General features: G+C 42.7%; 1 protein-coding gene across 1 annotated transcript in view; it reads right to left on the reverse strand.

The window, feature by feature from the left end:
* Positions 1-23,303, reverse strand: part of Rbp6 (RNA-binding protein 6) — a 992,472-nt gene that overhangs the window by 51,733 nt on the left and 917,436 nt on the right. Inside the window, exons 9-11 of the mRNA XM_080281723.1 lie at positions 18,043-18,127; positions 8,848-8,880; positions 442-522 (exon numbers count right to left, since the gene is read on the reverse strand). Of these exons, the coding sequence (XP_080137849.1) occupies positions 442-522; positions 8,848-8,880; positions 18,043-18,127 (199 nt within the window). The remainder of the gene's footprint in view (positions 1-441; positions 523-8,847; positions 8,881-18,042; positions 18,128-23,303) is intronic.

The raw sequence follows: 23,303 nt of genomic DNA on the forward strand, positions 1-23,303 counted from the left end.
AGAAAGGACTCAAGTCTGAACTGTTACTGTTTTTTGTATCTATTGGAAATGTTGTTCTGAAGGGGAAGTCTGATATGGATGTCTTTAAGAGAGAATTTTATGAAGTGCAAATAAGAAGTTTTCTGAGGGAAACCTACTTTCTGAAGAAAATTACTGGTTAGGTATTTCTGTATAAGCCTTCTTACAATAGCTGATTGAGAAGACAATATTACTATAATTTTCTCAAAAAGCTTTTGAAAGGGGAAGGGGAGGGGAGTTCCAAAGCTTCAAATTTATCAATGTAAAGAAGTCTATATATAAGTTAAGCCATCCCCGTGTGTTTGAGTGACAGTAAGAGAGAGAGAAGGATAGAGAGTTACAACTGCAAGGCATGCAAGTTATACAAGCCCACATCGACGGGGTGGGAGAGGCAAAGCGCAGTGATGCCAGGGGTAGAGTTACCTGTTGGATAAGGAAACCCAAAGCCCGGATAACTGGCATAGCCCCGCCCGGCGTAGGCTGCGTAAGCTGCCGCCTGGATACCTGTGAGGGAGAGCCCAGGGAGAAGGCACAGGTTACATACACTGGATGGCTCGCAACACATCTTAGTGCTACACCTTCAAAAATACTACCAAACTCCTTGCCCTAGACTTAAAAAACATAATAGAACTTTTACCCTACACTTAAAAAGGCTTCAAACCTCTACACTTAGGAAAAAATATATATATATACCCCACACTTACAAATTCGTACTTCCTACAATAAAAATTTTACCCTACACTTATAAAAAATATATACCTACCTTACACATTCACATACTCAAAAATCACTTCCGTGCTCCTATGTACTAAAAACATAACACCTTTAGCCTTTTAAAAATATATATTCCTCATAATTTTTCTCGACATATAATTTGATTTTATTCTTTGCCGAACTAGATTTTCTAATAATCTTTAGTACCGTACCAATTATATAAATTCTAAACTTCTCCAACTTGCACAAACACATCTGGCAGGAATGTTGGTATTACTATGGCCAGAAACAGGATTAATGAAGCTACAGGAATATTTAAAATCTTCTGTCTTGTTTACGTCAAGATTATATTCATTAGTTATACTCATGGTTTAAGAGACAATGCCCTCCAGATCTTCTTGGGTTAGGACAGGTTAGGTCGTTAGCTAAACACTTGCTAAGCTATGCCAGGTTAGGGCTAGGTTAGACTACGTAAGGCTATGTTGTGGAAGAACTACAACTCAGGATGGTATTGTCTGTGGAACAAAATGCCATGTAATCGTTCACACATTCGTAAAACTATTAAAACCGCTTTACATTAATCCTGTAGAGATTCTGATCTGCCAGCTTGAGAACTGATAATTATTTCCATGAGGTAATGATTTCTATGACCATTCTGACTCACTAGTCGGTAATACTGAGAATATGAGACCAAAGACCATAATAAAGTTTAAGAATGTCATGATCGCGTTATAGAGATCCACGAGGTGCATCATCGCTCAGCACATAAAACATGACGTTAATACAAAATAACTAAGAAACTCCCCTACAGGATACAAAAGGAACTACGAGTGAGTCATGCAAGTTACAAGTCCCAGCAAGAGAGAAGTTCTGTTCACGTCCAAACATATACAGGTATTCATACTGTATCAGGTTATCTTTTGCTCGTACCAACAACCAATTCACGTTAAACTGCTTGTTTGGTGAGAATAGGATTGCACTACAACAAACGATTACACAACTACACTCAGAAGTGGTTAAAGGGAAAACATGTTTCTCTTCATAGCAAGCTTAACATGATTCTTATATGCGATATTCTGGTACTGGTACATGCCAAGTTCATGTATCTGGTAGTTTTTTTTTCTTTTTTTTTTTTTTATTCAATCGTTGCTACATATAAAATCCCGTAGTATCGATATGTTCAAGATGTACTTATTCCCACCAAACACTGAATATACCGTGAAGCAGCCTGGGCATTCACACATATACATACGTACCGCTATCCACCAGACCTCATCGATCCACATGTACCGGTAACTATGCATACGTGTGCGCTCTCAGAGTGACTTCTGCTCTACTCTGGTCATTGCAACAAAGCTCAAATAGTACACTAATTATAATATATGTATGTATAGATTTACCCCGAGCAGCAGCCTGGATCTACTAAATCTAACAAAGCTACCAGAGGCCACTAGTGAAGCCAAAAATATATAAACTAAAGGAACAACAACAGATCACACCAAACTACTCTGTTAACACCGAGGGCTTGTGCTAACTTTCCCTGATGGAGAAATAGTTAGAAAAATTGATAATCATGACAAAAAAAAAAAAAAAAAAAAAGTTTTAATTTCAATTGACATCGATTATATATATATAAATATGTATGTATAAAAATACATAAAATTTTCACCCAATCAGTTACTGTTTCCGGTACAATGATGATAATTTTGACATCCTGATAATTTTGGAGGACACAATTTCATTTTTTTTTTTTTTAAGGCTCCAAGCTGATGCCAGGGGTAGTCTGGGCATTTATATACATTAAGTATATTCGTTAATCTTAAAACCCCAAAGCCTCCCTCCTCGAACTTTTATCTTTTCCTAGAATACACAAAAATTATTCCAAGTCAGTCCTCATCATTTAAATAATAAAAATAAAAAATGGAACATGAGGAACACTGGTCAAATTTGGCATCTTTTAAAAGTCTGATATATTTTTTGCTTTGGTACGGTATTTGTTTTGAAAGACTGGAGAAAGATCACACTTACTGCATATCAGAAGGCGGATACAGGTTGAGCTCTCTTGGACACTCCGCCACTCTACCTTGGGGGGGCGGATCCCGTATACTTCAGCAGACAAAAATACAGTCTTTTTACTTCTTCAGCTTTTTTTTTTTCTTTTTGAGGGGGATGTAGGAGAAAAAAATTGTCAACCATGTGAAATAACTAAACCAACTGCTGACCATCCTCCACACTTTACCCCATTCCTTTTTCTATTCTACTTTTTCTTTTCTGGCTAAGGTGTTGACAGGTGTTAGCTTTTCGATTTTTTCTTCTGTCATGACAGTTTCTTTTCATTTTTTCCCACCTGTCTACGGAGCCTGGGAGAAGGGAACGGGGGTTGCGAGGAAAGGGAGGAGAAATGGGGGAAACGAAGAAATGAAGTGGAGGAAGTGAGGGATGCGGAGAAAAAGGGATGAGGGGAGGGATGGGGATATTACGACGACGACTGGGGCGGAGCAGGATACAAGGGTGATCGGAAGAGGAAAATAAAAATGGGAACAGAGGGATGTGGAGAGGAATACAGGAGAGGAAGGGTGGGGCTGGATGAATAATACACTGGAATGGAAGCACTGGGGGGAGGGGGGGAACGATAGTGTGATGAAAAAGAAACAAGGAAGCGGAGAAAAGACAACAGGAAGAAGTATGCGTAATGAGGGATAAAACAGAAAAATGAATGTAGAAATGCGTGCTTGTATACTTGTATGTAAACGTGTGTGTGTGTGTGTGTGTGTGTGTGTGTGTGTGTGTGTGTGTGTGTGTGTGCAGAAAAGAAAAACTGACTGAATCAGAAGAAAATTAAGTGAGAAAATGGGAGGGAAGTATGATGGTGATGGTGATGGATGATTGGACAGAGGAGAAGGATGCAGAAACCATGGAACGGTTGGATGGAGTTTTGAGCGAAAGTGGAGGGCTTTAGAGGAATAAAGGATGAGGAGATGCGGGCTGGTAAAAGGAATGAAAGAAGATGGGAGATGAGGTGGAAGGAAAGATACGTGAAAAAAAAAAAAAAAAAAAAAAAAAAAATGGGAGAGTGGAAGGATGGAAACGAAACAAAAGAGGTTGCTGTGACAGAAAAGCGAAGTGAAAAACATGGAGGAAGGAAAGAGATGAAAAGTAAGGAAATTTATATAAATGAAAGAGAAGAAAGTTGGGAATGAGAAAGATGGGTAGAGTGATCCAATGCAGAGATGAGACATGGAAAGGAATAGGGAAATGGGGCAGAGCAAAGAGGAAATGGAGGAAAAGCAAGGGATAAAGCAAGACATAAAGGCAAGAGAATGAGTGAGTGCATGAACGTAAGTGTGGAAGAGGTGATGTATAACGACGGAATGAGAAGTAGGGAATATCGGTAAGTAGGAAGAGGAGAGGAAGACAGACAAGGACAAGGAAAGGAAGATGGGACACGATGAGGGAAGAGCTGGAAAGGAAGAGGGAAGAGGAGATACAGGAGGAGGGAGAGAAAAAAAAGTTGGGGAGGGAGGCAAGGAAGTGCAAGATCATGGAAGGAAAGAAGGCGCTATGTGGAGGAGGAAAGAGAGAGTGAAGAGGAGAAAGGGGAAAGGAGGAAAAAAAAGTGATAAGAAAAGAGGAAAGCAATGGAGGGAGGAAAAAAACAGGTCCTAGGACAGGATGAAATGGACTAGGAAAAGAGAGGAAGGAATATAGGAGCAGCGGAAGGAAAAGACGTGCCTGGAGAGGAAAAAGGAAGGGAAAGGAGAAAAGTAAGAAGGGAAGAGAAGAAGACTGGGGGAAAAAAAAAAGGGAGGGAGAAAAAGGGCAGAGGAAGAATAGAAGACAAAAAGGAGGAGGAGGAGGAGGAGGTGGTGTAAGAAGTAGAGACAATGTATGGGGAATGAGAGAAACCGGAAAAAATAATTAAATCAAGCAAAGAATAGAGAGGGGTAAAACATACAAAGAAGAGTTAGTTTATATAACAGTGTTGTCTGCGTGGCCTACCATTGTCTCTCCACAATGTTCTGGGAATGTTGGGGCTCGTGGGCTGGTTGGTGTTCACGAGAGGCGAATCAGTTTACTTCTCTAGGAATAAACAAATAAAATTGATGTTATTTCGGGAATTCCTCAAACAACATACAATACCACAAACTTTTATATATAGAATTATATTACTTCGGGTATTTGGAGCTGATTTTTCTTCTTAGCGGAATTCCTAGAGTATTTTAATTATATTTTTTACAAAGGTTCGTGTACGCAAATTTTGAGGGGCAAGTATATTGTGTCCCGCAGAATGGGTGATTTTTTTCCCTTAACGCGAGATCGAAGGTCCAACTGGAAAGAGAAGGGAATCGAGCAGCATTTCTTTCTTCTTTTTCTTGCATCTTATTATTTTATATGGTTCTTTTTTAAACATATTTTCATAGCATTCAAACACATTCTCTCCCTCTCTGTTTTCACATAAGTATTCGAAGGCATTTTTCTGTTTCGAGTAAGAGTCTGAGTGTGAAAATTCAGATCACTACTAGTGATTCTACAAGCTAGTCTTAGCCTCAGTGAGGAAGGGGGAGAGGGCCATTGGGTGAAGAGGCGAAGGAGAGGGGAGGAGTGGAGAGGAGAAGCACGGAAAGGAGAGGAGGGGGAACAGAAAAGGAAGGTGATGCATGGAAGAGGGGGGGACGAGTTAGGAAAGGAGATGAGAGGAGGAGGAGGAAGTGAGAAAAGGAGATAGAGGAAGGGAAAAAGAGCAGGGGCGGGGAGGCGGGGAGAGAAAGAGAAGAGAAACAAAAGGATAGGAGGCGATGGACGGGTGGAGATGAGAGAAGGGTAAGTTATGAATTAAGAAAAAGAGGAAAGAAAAGAGGAAAGACTTGTTGATGGGGGGAACGTGAGAGATACTGAGAGAGGAAGGAATGGAGAAGGAGAAAAATGACACGAGGCTGAGTAAGGGAGTAGGAGAGGGAAGGGGTGGCATGAAGGGGAAAGGAGATCGGAAGTGGGGGCGAGGGGAGTGATAGATACAGATTAAGAGGGGAGGGAATAGGAATATGCAGGAACAGGAAGGGGAGAGAGGTGGACTGAGAAGGGAGGATAAGTCTGGATGGGTTAAGGGAGGAACATTAAACAGGAGGGAGAGGTGAGGGTGGGAAGAAAGAGGAGGGAGCTTGGAAGAAAGGGGCTGAGAAAAGAGGAAACTAGGAAGTATGCAGAGACAAGGAGAGGAAGGCAGGAAGGGTGGACCGGTGAAGGAAGAGGACGAAAGTAGAAGAGAGGAGGGGGGGGGGGTATCTAGGAAGAAAGCAGATGGGATAACTAAAAGGAAAAATGAGACTCTGAAGACGAAACTGAAGTACCAGAAATGACGAATTAATGAGTCAGAAACTGGAAAAAGCAAAAGACAATTAAAGGTAAATGAAGGAAGGAGTAGAATAGGTTAAAACAGTATGAGAAATTAAGAAAGAAGAGTCAAACAGTTAGGAACAGGAACAAATCACAAAGGAGAGAGAATGATACTGAAAAAAGACGAATTAATGAAGAGCCGGGATAGTAAGGTATACCGTTTACATTTTCTTTTTTTTGGGGGTGGGGTGGGGGTGGCACGAGAGGGAATTTCTTCTTGGAGGGAAAACTGGGGGGAAGTGTTGCTTTGGGGATACGTGGGGGTAGGGACTGTTAGTCAGGGGGTAGGAAGCAGAGGAATTGAAAGCTGGAAGGGGCTGCAGGTTCAGAGGAGGGATGGAGAGCAAGAACATGGAGGTGCCCAAGGGGTATGTGAGTATGGGAGAGTCAGTGAAGAGAAGAGGGGAGTTAAAGTGTACGGGGTGCGTATAAGGAAGGGACGGAGCACTTGCCAGGGGACGGGGCTAGGGGAATGGCAGCAAGAAAAGTAGGATCAAGAAGGATGGACGGGAAGATGATTAGGCCAGAAGTGCAGGGTAGAGAAGGGGACAGGGAAAAGAGGCGGGAAAGAATGGGAGGACGGAAGAAGAATGGGAGGAAGAAGGAACAAAGGAGAGGAAGGGGAGAGGAGGAGGAAAGGTAGTGGGTAAGAGGAAAAGAGTGGGGGTGGATGAGGGCCAGCGTGTGGAGGCGGCCAACAGAGGTCACCAGGAGCTGAGAGAGGTCAAGGGGAGCCGCACTTTGGTTCAGGTTCGAGTCGGGAGGCTTTCAGAGACCACGCCACAAGAGGACATGTAAATAAATAAAAATAAAGTTGATAAAAAAAGATATCAACGACAAATAAAACAGGATGCATACTTAAAGAATTAACGGGGCTTGGGGAAGCCATTTGAAGGGCGGGGGGGGGGGGCAAAAGGTGTAAAAGATGGGGCAAAAGGGGAGCAAATTAGAAGTGTGGGAAGTGCAAGAAACAATAGAGGTATGGAGAGAGAGCTCACTGCTGATCCATTGCTCAATCCCTGCAATTTTCAAAAATTCTGCATCTTGGGAAACGCTTTCAACTGAAAATTTTTACCTAAAACATGTCTCAGAACTTTTCTTAGAGTTTTGAATACATGAAACAACTTTAAGATTTCTTGTTAGGATCCAAAGGGGCGATTCACATCTGCATATATACATATATATATATATATATATATATATATATATATATATATATATATATATATATATATATATATATATATATATATATATCACTGATGATGGAGTACAAGTCTTTTGAATTTTTTTATTGCAAGGAAAAGATTAGCAATGGGTGGATTTAATTTTTCCTTTTTCTTTTTTTTTACCAATACTGTTCTCTCAACGAGTAGGACATTTTCTTATGGACAAAATGAAGCTACAATTGATCTACTGTACAGTGGACATGCGGAAGACAGAAGGGACTGAGAAAGTGCTTCATTCCAGCAAACCTCAGTGAAGGGCGTTCTGATGAGGAAGTATCTAATAACGAGGCCAGTGTGGGGGAGAGGGAGGGAGGTATTCTGTGTGTGTGTGGGGGGGGGGGGGAATGTATTATTTGTAAGAGGGGGGAGGGTTGTGAAAGGGTAGTTCAGTGAGCAGGGTCTATGAGAGGTGAGATCTGTGGGAGGGGGGGTCTCTGAAGAGGGTCTCTGAGAGGGTCTGTAAGAGGAAGGGTTGTGAAGGGAGGTCTGTTAGGAGAGTTTATAAGGGGAGGCGGCTTGTGAGGGGAATCTGTACAGATAGAGGATTGTGAAGGGTGGGGCGATTGTCCGTAAAGAAGAAGAGTTTCTGATAGGGGTCTGTAAGGGGGGTAGTGAGGGGGTGTATAATGGCAGGGGTCTATGGAGGAGGGGACAGTCGCTGAAGGGCTCTTAGGGACGGGGACCTACATGAAAATAATATGAGTTCAAATGGTGTCACTCTGTGAAGGAATATATGGAAGGATCGAAGGTGTCGCAGATCTCTGTACAGTACAGGGCTTAGAGAATCAGCCTCAGTAAGAAAGGTGGTCTCTCAAAACGGGTTAGTGAGGAGTCTGTGAGAGGAATGTCCGTGAGTGAGAGGGACTTGCTGAAAGGGCAAAGAGAGGAACCTGGTAATAGGGGCACCCATAGGAGGGGATAGGAGGGGCCGGGGGGGGGGGAACTGAGCTAAAAATGATAAGTAAAGAGTCTATAAAGAAAGGCATTCAGTGCATCGGATATCAATGAGGGAGTACACAGGGGGCGGAGGTGCTGGAGAGGATACCAAACTAAAAATTAAACTGTAAATAAAAAGAGGGAACTCATTAATATGGGTACAAGAGAGGGGGATAAGGGGGAACACCTGAGGGGAAACTGAGCTGAAAGTGATCAATAAAGAGGGGAACTCGGTGATACCAGTGAAAAGATTAAGGGGGGGGGGGGACCTAAGGAGAAACTGAGCTGAGTGTAAGACTGTGAATAAATGAAGGGAAATTGGTGATACAGGTGTCAGTGGGGGGACGGGAGGGGTAGGTGCCTGAGGTGGACTGAGCTAAAAGCAACCGGTAAAGAAGGGAAATCGGCAACTTAGTGATACGGGTACCTGTGAAGGGGAGTTATGGAGGGGAGGGGGTCCTGAGGGGAAACTGAGCTAAAAATTGACTGTGAATGAGGGTCCTCTGGTGGCGTGGGTCGGGGTGGCTAGCAAGGACAACAAGAGTAACATACATACCGTCGGGAAGCGCTCCCAGCGACCAAACAAGATCTAGAACATTCGAGAGGAGAGAGAAAAAAGAACTTGGTCAGACAACGAACAACCTCGTCATGAAGGCATTTCTTAACATGTGTGACAAATGGGTTGATTGGCAAATTTGAAAACTTAAAAGAGACACAAAAAGGTTTGGATGCCCCGAATTAGTCTGGAATCTAAAATTGATAAATGACTGACTACACCCCTTCCCAGCAGGCAGGGGGGAAAAATACATAATAATCAATAAGGGTCTCCATGACTCTCATAGTAAACTACTTTTGTATTTTTTGTTTAAGGCATATTGCAAAAAATAATAATAAAGGTCCAACAGGGACACAACTATAGGCATTCTCACTAGTCAAAATCAGAACCAAAAAAAGAGTAAAACAAAGTATGCTATAGACCCGACATTGGTCACTGGGAGCCTGTGCCAAGCTTGCCATGCCGCTCACCAGCCAATCAGCTTTGAGTATTCAGACTGTAAATGATACAAACAACGAGTGATCTAAAAATAGTTTTTTTTTTTTGTTTTTTGTTTTTTTAAGGCTGGCCGGGGGAGCACAGCCTAGTCTGAATATTTTTTTGAGAGGTATATATTTCTTTTCAAGTTCCAGTCCATTATTTTTTGAGTGTTTGCTTGGCTGTACCCGCGCGTGGCTGCTACAGAGGAAAGGGTACAGCATAGTACACACACAGAGTGAGAGTACAGAATCAAGGTACAGTCAGGAGGGGAGAAAACCAAAAGAGGTAATAAATGAGAGGGAGGTGCGCAGGAGCCGCCTACATGTACAATCCACCAGGTCAGCTGATTTTTGAGTGTACAAGCTTGTTCATTTTAAGATACATTGTTTTAATAAAGGGGAAACAGCAAGAGAGCGTGAGATCATCCAGGTTTCTATTATTCTTACTTTTTCTGACTATTGTTGCTTTTCTACTTATTTTCTTGCTCAGGGAAAGAGGACCAGCTAGCGTTCAGATGCTGCTAGAATGTTTTCCTTCTTTGCTAGAGAAGGACTAGTTCGGCTCTACTAAGCTAGTCCAGAGCTACACTAGAAAGGGGCTAAGACTACATAAAGACAAACAGTAAGAGTACGTTCAAAATCGTGTTTATTCTATCAACAGGTATCATACAAGGCTCGTTGCCTATGGTTAACTAGAGTTTTTATACTAATCATTGGCACATGACAAATTACTTAAAGGTTTGAAGGCCTCTTGATTAAGTATTTCTTTTAAACTGCAATTTTTTAATAACCAAAAAAACCCTGTCATATGGTACCAATTCAAGCATTATAAACCACATAGGCCGTTCAAGAAGTATAGTAAGCCTTGTAGCATTGTCTCCTATACGCATCATTTGGTAAACACTTACTGATTATGACTTATTTACTTTTGATAATAACTTTCGCAACCCCACTCCATAGCGTAAATTGATTAAACCACACCTAAAACATCTAAACCTGCAGGAAAAATACAATATATATATATGGACCCACGTACGTACAAAGAGTTTTTTTTATTTTTAATCATAGTTTTAAAATAGAAAGAGTAGGCACGGACTCAAACTATAGGTCGTTCTCGCAGTTTTATTTTAATATTCTAAAGTCTGTTATCACCTTATATTTGTCAGGTCGCATCTAGTGATAAACCTACATACAGAATATATTTTTTATTTATAATGATCGTTTTTTGCCTTTGGTCATTACCCGCGTTAAGTATGTTTCATCACTATCATCGTGAACTGTCATGATATTGATCGTCTTCTTAAAACTGCATTGGCTTAGTCTAGCATTCCATTTTACAATCTACAAAATCGCTTCAAGAGGGCTATGTCCCTCTTCCTGATCCTTCTCTACCGTACCCAACCACAACCAAGGAAATCTAAACCATAAATAAATCAATAATAATAGTAATAATAATAAAACTAATGTAAAAAAGTAGTCATTTATAGATATACATTATTATAATTACAGTATTATATTTCTTATACTCTCACTGCTTTAAGTAATAGTCTATGGTATCTATTGTTCGGGCGAGTGATCTATTATTTTATCTATTAATCTATCGTGTTCCCCTGCCCTGTCCCCCCGGAGAGAGCTAAGTAAGATACAAAATGGTATATAAGTGCACGCAACCACCCAGCCCAAAGCAATGACGATATGTGAACTGAGGCGCGAGAGTGATGCCTACTAGTAAGCCCTTAGGAACTCTAGAAAAATTAAACCCACCTCACTCTCACTTATCGGCGGTACTAGAAGACACTACCCATTAACCCATTCCATACACTGACGGAATTTTCATCTCAATCTTGCTCTCTTCAGGCGATTTTTTTTTCCAATTCAGAGGGAGTTTTATGAGCTGTCGGGTTTAGAGATGTACTGTTCAGTAGCTATCATTACCTACGTCATTAACAGGGGGTTCTCCTAAGCTGAATAAAACCGTGTGACAGCAACAAGAATAAAATAAAAATGACATTCAGACTGAAGAAGTTAATCTCTTCAACCTGAAGATCTCTATTATTTTGCTCTAGTTAACATCAGACAGTCTTACTCAACTTACAGATTCCCCTCGTAGTAAAGGGGTTAATGAAAGCTAAATCTAAACCCTCCAGTGCGGAAACTCTCTCTAAAACTAAATAAAATCGTCTTCAGATGGCAAGAATGAAGAGTAACGGTCAGTGTAGTGAAAAGATTAAAACACAGGATATCCTACAAAGAAGAATAAATAAAAAACTTAGTGGATGTTAGTTTAAAGCCGATTTTACCTAGCTAAGACTTTGGTTTTTTTGTATCATCACTGCTACCGCTAGGAACCCAACCCCTTCAGCCCAAGAACGTCTTATTATAGAGAAATTCTTGCTATCCCCACATAATTTTATTCAGTGTAAAGAATTGTTTAATTTTTTTTCCCCCATAGCAAAACAAGTAGGGTGACAGCCTGAATAAATTTTGAAAAAGTACATCATCATTCTGAAGGGATTAACCACTTCAGTCCAGTGACGTCATCTTTAATTTAGTCACACTACCTTCAAAATATTTGGTCATGTCATCTTTAATTTCCTCAAACTACCTCCAGAATAATTAGTTAAGATAAAGTGAGGAGGTTGGAAACATCCCCCAGAAGCCCCTTTACAACCCGATCTTTCTCCCGATGCAAAATACTGTCGTCTGCAAGAAACAAGAATAAAATGAAAAATGCGTTCTCAGTTTGAAGGGGGGGACTGGGGCTAAAGCAGCCTCCTACCAACATAATACTTCAAATGACTAAATTACCCACAAAAACACAGTACTGTGATGGGTTTTAATATTCGATAACGCGGCACCCCCTAAACTATTACACTGTACCTCGGTGCACCCTAATATACGATACCTCAGTACACCCTAATGTACTGTACCGCGGCGCACCCTAGCCTAATCATCAGTGCACCCTAACAGCGGGATACTTCAACTCTAATAATTATCTATATAATACGTCAGTCACCTAGCGGCATTTGTGGTTTCCAGTTTGATCAATATTGGTGAACCTAGCTTTGTTTATTTTAAGTACCGGTACTGTATGTTCCTTAGTTTACTTTGACTCCCTGTTAGCCTAATAACTCAGATAACAAAGCGAAACCCTATTAACCCTTTCACTACGACGACTTTTAAAAATCCTGATACCATCAGATGATGTTATTATGCAGCCTAGAAGGGCCCATTGGAGTCAACTTCAATTTATCATGACGCTGTCCTAAAAAATTAATCTTGCTACTTCCATTCGATTTTATTCAGCTTTGGAGAGACCTTCTCTTCATGTTGTCTCTATTATGCTGAAAAAGGTAATTTCATGGTAGCAAGAGACACATTAAAGACGTCCCTGTACTGCAGGGGTTAAGGAAAGGTATACACGAAACCCAATCAGAAGGAAAATCTCTCCTGAGCTGAATAAAATCATCTCGTGACAGCAAGAAAAAAGGTAAATTTGACCCTCATAGTGAATGGATGAACAAAGTATTCCGCCCACCCCCACCCCCACCCCCGATTATTGCTACCTATTGCTGGTGCTGTGTGACCCAACTCTGAACACTGCGTCACTCTTGAAAGGATGTATTGAGCAGGATGACACTTTTTGTTTAGCCTCTGTGTCGTCAGTAAGGACATTCTGTATCTAGTAAACCCTTTCACTACAATGACCCCTTTTATATTTCAGACTGGTAACTTGAAGATGATGATGATTTTTCTTCCACTTTGGTAGGATTTGTCGTAGTGGGGGTGTTAGGATTTTCTGTATCTGGTAAACCTTTTCACTATGGTGGCCATCTCTTTATTTTTGACTTGCATCTTAGACTTTGCCGAATATTTTTATCTTTCCTGCTTTGCAAGGATCTGTCATAGTGAAGAGGTCAAAAGGAGTTTCCATTATTAGTCTCTTCATTATGATGATAATTTTAAAAATTTATAGTGGTCACCCTCAGACGATGTTTTTCCCATAAAAATGAACTGCCAGTAGTGAAAAGGGCAAATAAAAATCTCCATCACTCCCTTCACTACGAAAATGATTTGTCTAGTCTAATACTCATCACCTGCTGATTATTTCACTTTTTGGTACCCATGAAGGACCTGTTGTAATGAAAGGGTTACACTCCTCCTCTGATGATGTGCCATGGAACTGAAACTAAAAATTTTTAACGAGTGATACAATTTGATCTAAGTGAAACTAGGATGCACTGTAATATTTTTTTACAGGTATATCTACACTTGACCAACACTATATCTAATTTGATGCATAGGACTCTCATTCTACAGGTCTCCATCCTCTTAGGGACTCATGCCTGCTAACTGACTACTAGATCAACAACACTATGCCGTCGACACTCTTACACAACATGTCAGGATTAGGTTGCATTCAAATCAGAGGAGGAATTTAAGTCGCAGGGCTGGAACAGACAAAGCCCTTACCCCTCCCTCAGAAACCTTATCTAAAACTATACGAGGTCTTACACCCAAAATACTAAGACTTACGGAAGCATAGGTGTGTTCATGCATAGGTAGAACATTGCATAATCAAAGGGCACTGTAAAATCTATAGGCCTACGTTATTTGGGTATGTGGATTGACCTAGAAGAGGTTAATTCCAACTTCCTTACCCAGTTACCGAACACACTGTATATTGGTAAGCCATCTTGTGCACACCTTTGGTTAATACTATGGTGATGCAGTGTAAGGACAGCTTGTTACATCCCTACGGTTTTCTTACAATGCATGCTAAAGGAGTTATGCTGTACTTCCACACGCTTGCTTAGGGTACAGCACGTTCGTAAGCTGGGCTGGAAATTTCGGTACATTCTGTATTCTCTCTTGCTTCGAAGAGGGGGTAGGGAATTCTCTGACACAGCCTCGCAGATACAGCCAGCAAATATCCCAACCTATCCTCCTATCCACATCTATTCCCACCCACCCTCCCGTTAATGCCTATCCAGCTGAGTGCATATATCAAAACATCCTACTGCAAGTGCAAAATCAGACGAAATCAAATAGAAAGAAGCGATTTAAAGAAAATTCTCTACTAAATTTAAGACCGTATGTATACAGTAATCGGGTTGCTAGTGCATTAATTTTTGCTCACTACTTTCAATTCTTTATACAGGGATTATATGACCTTTCTAGATGGGATGCCGTCTAGTTATATGGGCGCAAAAACCCACATATTCGCTTCTGGTAACTCTAGCAGAAAAAGGAAGGTTGTGCTTTGACTAACTTCTCCCCTAAAGATCATGTGATTATTTATATACCATCTAGAGTGTATAAAAGTATAAAATATCTGATCTATAACCTTGATAAGAGTATGCTCGACCTTACAACCCTACAAAAAAAATGCCATCTCTTTGAACGGCACCGTTTCTGAATCCTCTTTCACGATTCCACTAGCAGAATGAATTGGCGAAAAAATAAAGAGATTGGGGGTTTCTCTGTTTTTCTGATCACTGAAATGAGGTCTGGTAATTATGATTTTTTGACACACTTGATTATGATTCACGCATCTTTTCCTCATACTATACAATTTAGGGAACTGTAAAGATTGTGTTTGAATTTTTTATTTAAGTGTTATCACTGTGTATTCCCCGTTTTCACTTTGCATAGATGTTCAGAAACTTTTGATAAAGGATTGTTTGTGATTCTTCTTTGGAGTCGGATGCTACTCTGGTTTGATTAATTAGTGTTTGATCGTGTGTTTGCGTTCACAAGCCGACCCGTATATGCGAAATCAGCCATACTGTGAACGCGCATGGAAATATATACATGAACATATACAGTATATTTCATTCATAGTCTGACGTGAAAAGAGAGCTGTAAGTTTCTGAAGAAAAAAACTGACCAAAAAAAAAAAAAGTTTGATCATCTTTAGCTTTATAAATATTTTTAGTCTTTGCAGAAACTGGATGAGATGTAAACATTCTAGAGATGTAAACGTTCTGGAGAGGATGACGTAAATATTTAGTGAACGTACGCTAGATGCGGAGAAGAAGTGCCTGAGTGTTCATCCCTGATGAAAAACACTAGATATATGATTTCATTTGCTGATGGGATACTTGAACCTTTTGTTATTTTCTTGTAGTAAACCTTTGGCGCATCGAGTCTTCTACGAGCAAAATAAAAATTAATCATTATTTAAAAAACACTACGATAAAAACGTTATATACGATTGTAAAGGACACTTGCAATATATTTTAAAACTTTCTCATTTTTTAATTGGTTAAGTGCTAACTAGTTCTCAAGAATTAATTATAATCATACGGTGTAATTGGAGAACTACCTCCATTATCCAACTACCCTACTACTTCAAGAAAAAATATTCAGCCTTTGTAGTAACCATTAAAAAAAAAAAGTAGTATTACAACTGAAACACCAACTAAGAACTCAAAAAATATATAAACAATAGTGGAAGTTAAAGGTACGACATACTTCTAAGTAAATATGTATGTAGAGAGCGGCTAAGACTACGGTAACTGTCTATTGTTCTGTGTTACAACTATGGAGAGGGGCGCGGTTATAGCCAAGCCAAGAAATAAACGATAAACAGATAAACAAAATAAATGTGATAATTCAAAATAAAAGTGGTAAATAAAAAACAAGAACATATAGAAGACAATGTGAGCGTACAGGGAAACATAACATCGGCCACACAGCTTAAGGGGACTATCACCACAGCCCCCACCGGCCGGGGAGGGGGGGCAGGGGGGTGGCCGCACCAGCCCCCCTCCCTCGCCCTCTCCCCCCGCCCAGGTCAGGGGTTAAGTATACTTTTTTTTATTATTTTATATATTTTTAAGTATACGACTCTCCTATACTGGTATCCAAACCTTTTTATGCAGGACATGTCAAGTGGTGCCGAGGGGCCACAAGCGGCCACCCTCCTGCCCACGTAAGTACATGGCCTTTTTTATTATTTACTTTACTTATAAAGAGAACAAGTACATCGGGCCGAGTAGTTACGTGGTGGGACAGGCCTGGGGCGGCCGCTCTCAGGGGTCTGTCGCCCAGGGGGGCCACCACCCCAGGCCTGGAAAGAAGTGGGGAGGGGGCGCCACCCCACCCCGGCACACGGCAGTCACACCACACCACACCACACACACGGCCACCCCGCCACCTGTGTACACCACAGCCATAGGTACACACTACACATGAGTACACAGTGCCACGTGTACACAGCTGTGTATGTCACGTGGAGAGTGTCACGTATCAGATGCTGTGTAGTGTCACATGTGAACAGTGCTGCATATACAGTGCCACATGTACAAAGTGCCTCGCAGACAGACATGGCCACATGTACACCCCTGTGTGTACCATGTGTACACAGTGCCACACATCCACAGGCGGCCAGGCCAGGGGAGTGCCGGGGTGAAGTGAGGTGAGGTGAGGTGAGCCGTGCCACGTCTTGCTGCCACGTGTTGGTGGAGGCTGAGTGTGCCGAGGGGAGGGGGGGCCAGGGGGGAACAGGAGAGTAGGACAGCGCTATCATCTATTTACATCAACACTGCTGTATCACTTTCATTATCATTATTATTATTATTAATATTATTATTATTATAATTATTATTATTATTATTACTCACATAAGTTCACCACTGTACTTGACAACAAAGGGAAGACAAGACACCTAAGCAATGACACTGAAGTGAATATTTTTTATCCTCTCATTTGCATAGACATTGGAAAGAAGTGAATGATAGATATCAAGTAATAACTAAAATCAATAATAATATATATCTGGCGGGCATCCCTACAGAGGGTGTGGGGGGGAGGCTCATGCCACTACCGCCCTCGCGTAACCAAAATGATACTATGAGATAAATAAAGGTAACTAGAGAGCCTGGCTACTACTGGGGCCTGGCCCGGCGCAGGGGCCTGGTGGCGCCGGCCCGAGTGCAATGCAAACTTTACTTGGTTAGTACAGTACTGGAAGCTAGGGTGGTGTTAGGGTGAGGTGAGGTAGCGGGAGGCGTGACTAGAGCCAGGGGGCGCTACAAGCGGGGCTACGGTCGGTCAGAGTGAGGCGGCACCAACAAGTAAAGTTTGTCTCGCACGCAAGCTTGGCGCGAGGGCCAGGCGACCGGGGGGGTGGGGGCGGCCTGCCCAGGGCCGGCCCCGCCCCCCCAACATTATTGCTGGGGGCCCCGAGGCCGTCTTGTATGTGGCGGCTGCTGCGGTGGTGGGTGGCGGCGGGCGGGTCCGCTGGGGGCGGGGGCGGGGGCAGGACGGGGCGTGGGCGCTCAGAGGCCCACGGGGATGGGGTAGGTGGGCACGGTGAGGCCCTGCACCCCCAGCAGGTTGGACACGGAGTACCCCAGCGAGTTGGTCGTCGAGGTGGCGGCGGGCTGCGTGAACGCCACGCGCTTGCACCCACTCACGTCCACACTACCGGCGCCGCCCACACCCACTCCCACGCCCGCGTCAAGCCCGTACACGGCACCATAGCCGGGCAGGCCCGCGGCCAGATGGCCCCCAACCATGCCACCCGCTGCCGCCGCCGCCGCTGCGCCCACCGTGGCCAGCCCGCTGAGGGACGCGTGAGTCACCTGCGGCAGGCTGGTCAGCGGCACCTGCGACGAGGCGGCAGCGGCGGCGGCAGCAGCGGGAAGGGAGTATGGGGCGTAGCGGTAGGTGGCGAGCGGCGGCACCGGCGACACCATCACCAACTCACCGTAGCCGCCGCGCCCGCCGCCGCGTCCACGACCCGCGCTGGCTGGCAACATCACCTCCTTCGGCTGCGCCTTCTTGCACTCCACCTGTGGGGCCGCACGTTACTCCACGCCTGCACCTCCACACCAGTCTACATACCACCACACCTACACTGAACTACAAAACAACTGAACACTATGACACCACACTTACACTGCACTACACACCACACCACACTATACATACCACCACATCTGCACGATAGTACACCACCCCACACTTTCACACTATAACACCATACCACACCACACCTGCAATCCACATATTCCTTCACACCACTAACAGTACCTATTACACTAACACAGCAGTGTCACACACCACAACACCAGCATCACTCATCACAATACCAGTATCACACACCACAGCACCAGCATCACTTATCACTATATCAGCATCACAAACCACAACACCAGCATCATCCATTCCAATACCAACATCACCCAACTCAATACCAGCATCACACATCACAATACCGGCATCACACATCACAACACCAGCATCACACACCACAACACAAGCGTCACTCATCACAATACCAACAACCCCGTTCCCAATACCAGCATCACACATCACAACACCAGCATCCCCCATCCCAATACCAGCATCACACATCACAATACCAGCATCACACGTCACAACACCACCACATATTAATACACTTGAACATCACCATATTTTGGTACTTGCAAAATTCAACATCACAAAGTCCAACACGCCTATCATTTTAATCCTGTCTATATTTAAATGAGAGAGAGAGAGAGAGAGAGAGAGAGAGAGAGTGTGTGTGTGTGTGTGTGTGTGTGTGTGTGTGTGTGTGTGTGTGTGTGTGTGTGTGCATAAGTGTGTTGTGTGCGTGGGTGTGCGCGCGTTCCCAGCAAGAGATTAATACTGATAAGGAAAAAAGAGGTGAAAATCATACCGCTCCTCAACAGATAAGCCCGTCCTGCGTCTCGGTGATTGATGAGGGAGGGAACGGAGGGGAAAAAAAAAAAGGAAGAGTAAATGGAAGGAAAAAGGGGGCGAGAGGAAAGGGGAGAAAGTGGGGGAAGGCAGAAGGAATGAGGAAAAAGAGTGGGTTGGAATAAATGGACGGAAAAATGGAGGCGGGTGGACAGAGGGGACAGTGAGGAAAGAAGTAGAAGGAAAATAGTAAGCCAGATGAAAGAAGGAAGAGGTTAATGGAGGGAGGGAAACAGTAGTAAAGAGGAGGAAACCGGGGGAAGGAATAATTCAAGGAAAGCGGTAGCACAAGGAATGACGGAGACACGAATGAAAAATGTGAATTCGTAAATGGAGGAGGTGAGAGGAAAATCAAAGGAATGAAGGGAAATGTCGAAATGAAAGGGAACACGAAAGACAGAAGGAAGAGGGAAGTGAAAATAAAGGGAACGATGATACCTATGGTGATGGTTAGAGAGAGAGAGAGAGAGAGAGAGAGAGAAATACCCTATAAATGAGAGGGATTTGAGAAAGATTTGCGATGTGCGATCATCTCTTTCACTCCTTCTTTCCTTTCCCTCTTCACTTCTCTTCCTCTTCTTTCCCCCTCCTTCGTTCCTTCTATTGCTTCCTTCTTTAATCTTTATTTTTCTCTTTCAGTCTTCATTTCTGCTCTCTTGCTTATAACCCTTCTCTCTGTACTTCACACTTCACCACCTCTGTCTGTCTGTCTGTCTCTCTCTCTCTCTCATATCTAGCTCCTGTTTAATTCATTTACCTCTATGCTTTTCCTTCTATCTTTGGTTCTTCATTCCTTCCTTGTATCTCTCCATTCCCCCGTTCCCTCCTCTCCTATTCCATTCCCTCCTCTTCTTTCCGTCATTCCCATTTTTTTCCTTCATTCCGCTCAGTCTTCTTCGTAAAACACTCCTGTCTGTCCCCATTTCCTGTCTCTTAAACACCCCAGATCTTTCCTCCACACTATTTGGTCAAAACTTCGTCCATTCCATTCATTTACTAACCTATCCGCCAAAAATTAATCCATTTACTCATCAAACACCCATTCATCCCAAAACTAGCTCACTACTTATCCATTATCCTTTTCACTACGTGGTCTCCCCTGAGTGAAATCGTATACAGGTACGGGGGAGGGGGGGGGGAATACCATCGTAGTGAAGGACATAATTCACTAATCCAACCCATCTTATTAGTCTACCGTTTACCAGGCTAAACACTGATCGGACAACCAACCATCCATCTCGGTACCCATCCGACCACACTCATACATTCATCTAACTATCCATTCCTCTGCCTATACGACAACACTCACCATCCATCCTTACATCCATCCGCTTAACCATCCACTTGTCTATCTTTCGGACTAATACCATTCGTTATCTATCACTCAACTTGCTCAAACATCAATACTCATCCATCTGCTCACCCATTCATCTATCCATCCCACACATCCATCCGTCCAGGGACCAACACACCCATCACCCTCTTCCCTCCCTTCCCCCTACTCCCACATCACCCACATTTCAGTGCCAAAGTTCAGCAGATCAGCTTAATTAAAAAGTTCACCCAGACGCTCCATCAATCACACTGCTGGGAGGGAGGGGGGAAAGGGGGGTTGAGGGGATGGAGAAGGGATGGGGAGGTGGAGATATGAAGAAGAAAGGAAGGGAAGCAGAAGAACAACTCCAACAGGTCAACTTTAACAACCAAAATTTTTATCAAAGCATTTTCAAAAAATTGCTACCATTACGGAACTTAAATATATCATGACCCTTTGTTAATCTATTAAAAACTGTAATACATCTTTCGCAATTCATAACTGTACAATGAAATGGTAATAAAATACAATATATCACACGCTACAAGCAGAAACGCCTTATAAAACCCACGTACTTCATATACAAAAAGAAATACGAGACTGGAAACTAAAAACTATGCTGCCGTAAAAACACTGAATAACTCCAAAAGAAAAAAGCCAACTTAAATTACCATAGTCACCCCATACGCCTTCAGTGGCAAGTTCGTTTTCTTTTTTTATTACATTTTTTCCAGGGGCGTCTCTTCTATATTTGGCAGGGACGATAAAATGACACTAATGGTAGGAGGGGAAGGTGAGGGGTTGATAGGGGAAGAGGGGAGAGGAGAGAAAGAGTGGAAGGGTGAAAAGGGGAGGGCTTGGAAAGAAGGAAAAGGAACCCGGAGGGGTGCAAAAAGGACATGAAGTGTCTTTTCTATATGTAGCAGGGACGACAGAATGACACTAATGGCAAGAAGGGAAAGGGAAGGAAGTTGAAAGGGGAAGATCGGACAGGAGGGAGTAAAGAGAAAGACTACAAGGGTGAGAGGACGAGGAAGGGGAATTTTTGAGATGCAGAAGAGAACTAGAAGGGTGACAGGAGGGGGAAGGGGGCTTTTGAGACGTAGAAGGGAACGAGAGAAATGGTTGGGGATATGAAGGGCGTCTTTTCTGTATTTGGCAGGGACGCTAAAACGACGCTAATGGCAGGAGGGGAAGGCGAGGAGACTGAAAGGGACTGTCCATAATTCTACCGACTTTATTCGGGAAATTAACTCCCTTAAATTTGACAGGCCTGTTATTCTAGCCACCTTTGAAAAAGACTCATTTAAGAATGTCCTAGTACACGACACCACTCGGCCCATTACCATAATATTCACGAGTCTCGCCATAATTCATAACAGTTGCACACCAATCAATCTTTTTCATATACTGGCAAATTTTTCATTCGGATGGGTTAGCTACAGGGTCTTTGGGTTCTTTTTAATGCCTGTGCCTTTCCCTGTTACCAAAAGCAAACCAGGCTGAATAACTGTCCCCCCTCCTTCGTTCAAGTGCATTTTTTTTCCCCGCGTACATATAAGGACAATTTCTTATGTTTCCAGCAAACCCTCTCATAACCAAATTGATCGCATTTCCACTCTCAACACCCAAATCCAGCAGGACCACAAACTTCCTTCTTAATATCATTTAAACTGCAACCACTTAATGTACATATCAACAGGTTTTTATCGTACGTCCACCTGCACCGGTCTTGGTGTACATACTCGTGCTTCTTCCGCTTTATCCCACCTCAAGATATAATCAAAGATATATATATATTTTTTCACCCCACTCAGTACAACTCATAACTCACGTTCTTAAGGGTTTTCACTTCATTTAAGTTGCAGTTATACGCATCCTGGTCACATCACGGATAAAATTCCAGACCGCTTTTTAAATTACAAGCTTTAAACTTCGACGCCTGTTTACACCAGGAAAGATACCACCAAAATCTATATACCGATAAACAGAGCATGTGCAGCATCCAGCAACGGGAAAGAACAGAATAAATAACAAGGACAATTTCAAATAAATGACATGGACAAATTCAAAAGAAAATAACAAGGGGATAAAAAATGAATAATATGCAGGAACGGAAATGAAAAGAGAGAATGGAAGGCAGGGAGAGGGGAATGATGATATACAATTGTGAAAATAAAATATGAAGTGAGGAAGTAAACATGATAAAGTGTATGAATGCAAAGACAAAAAAAAAAAAAAAAAAGGGGGGGGGGAGATGAGGATAGTGAGATAAGGACATGGAAAAGAGGGAAAAAAGAAATAAGAAAATAAAGAATTAGGGAAAGGAGGGAAGTACCGGTTAAAAAACAGAAAATAAAAAATAAAAAAGGAAGGTAACGAACGGGGGAGAAGAACAAGAGGAGATGAGAGGGGGAGGAGGAAGAAAGATGGAGGTGAGAGAGAGAGAGAGAGAGAGAGAGAGAGAGAGAGAGAGAGAGAGAATTTACCATGATTAAAGGAAGGAGCATGAAAGGAAGACTAAGTATGGAAGATTGGGGAAGAAAGAGGGCATGGAGAGGGAGAAAGGAGAACTGAGGAAGGAGGAAACATGAAGAGAAGGGAAGGAGAATTGATGAAGGACGGAACGTGCAGAGAAGGAAAGGAGATGGAGAATGAAGAAGAAACATGGAGAAATGGAGAAGAGAATGAAGGAAAGGAGGAATGTGGAGAGAATGAAAGCAGAGAAAAACTGAAGGAGGGAACGTGGAGAGAAGGGAAGGAGAAGTGGAGGAAAAGAAGAGCATGAAGAGACAGAGAGAAGGAGAGGCATGGAAGAAAGAAAAAATATAGAAGGAGATACAAAAGGTGGGCAGGAGGAACACGGAGGAAAGATGGAACACTGAAGCAAAATGCGTAACGGAGGTAGGGTTAGAAGATGGAGAGAAGATGGAACACATAATAAAGGC

Source organism: Coenobita brevimanus, chromosome 90 (genome assembly GCF_032717465.1).
Source record: "Coenobita brevimanus isolate Jiangsu-jjx chromosome 90, ASM3271746v2, whole genome shotgun sequence".
Classification (NCBI taxonomy): domain Eukaryota; kingdom Metazoa; phylum Arthropoda; class Malacostraca; order Decapoda; family Coenobitidae; genus Coenobita; species Coenobita brevimanus.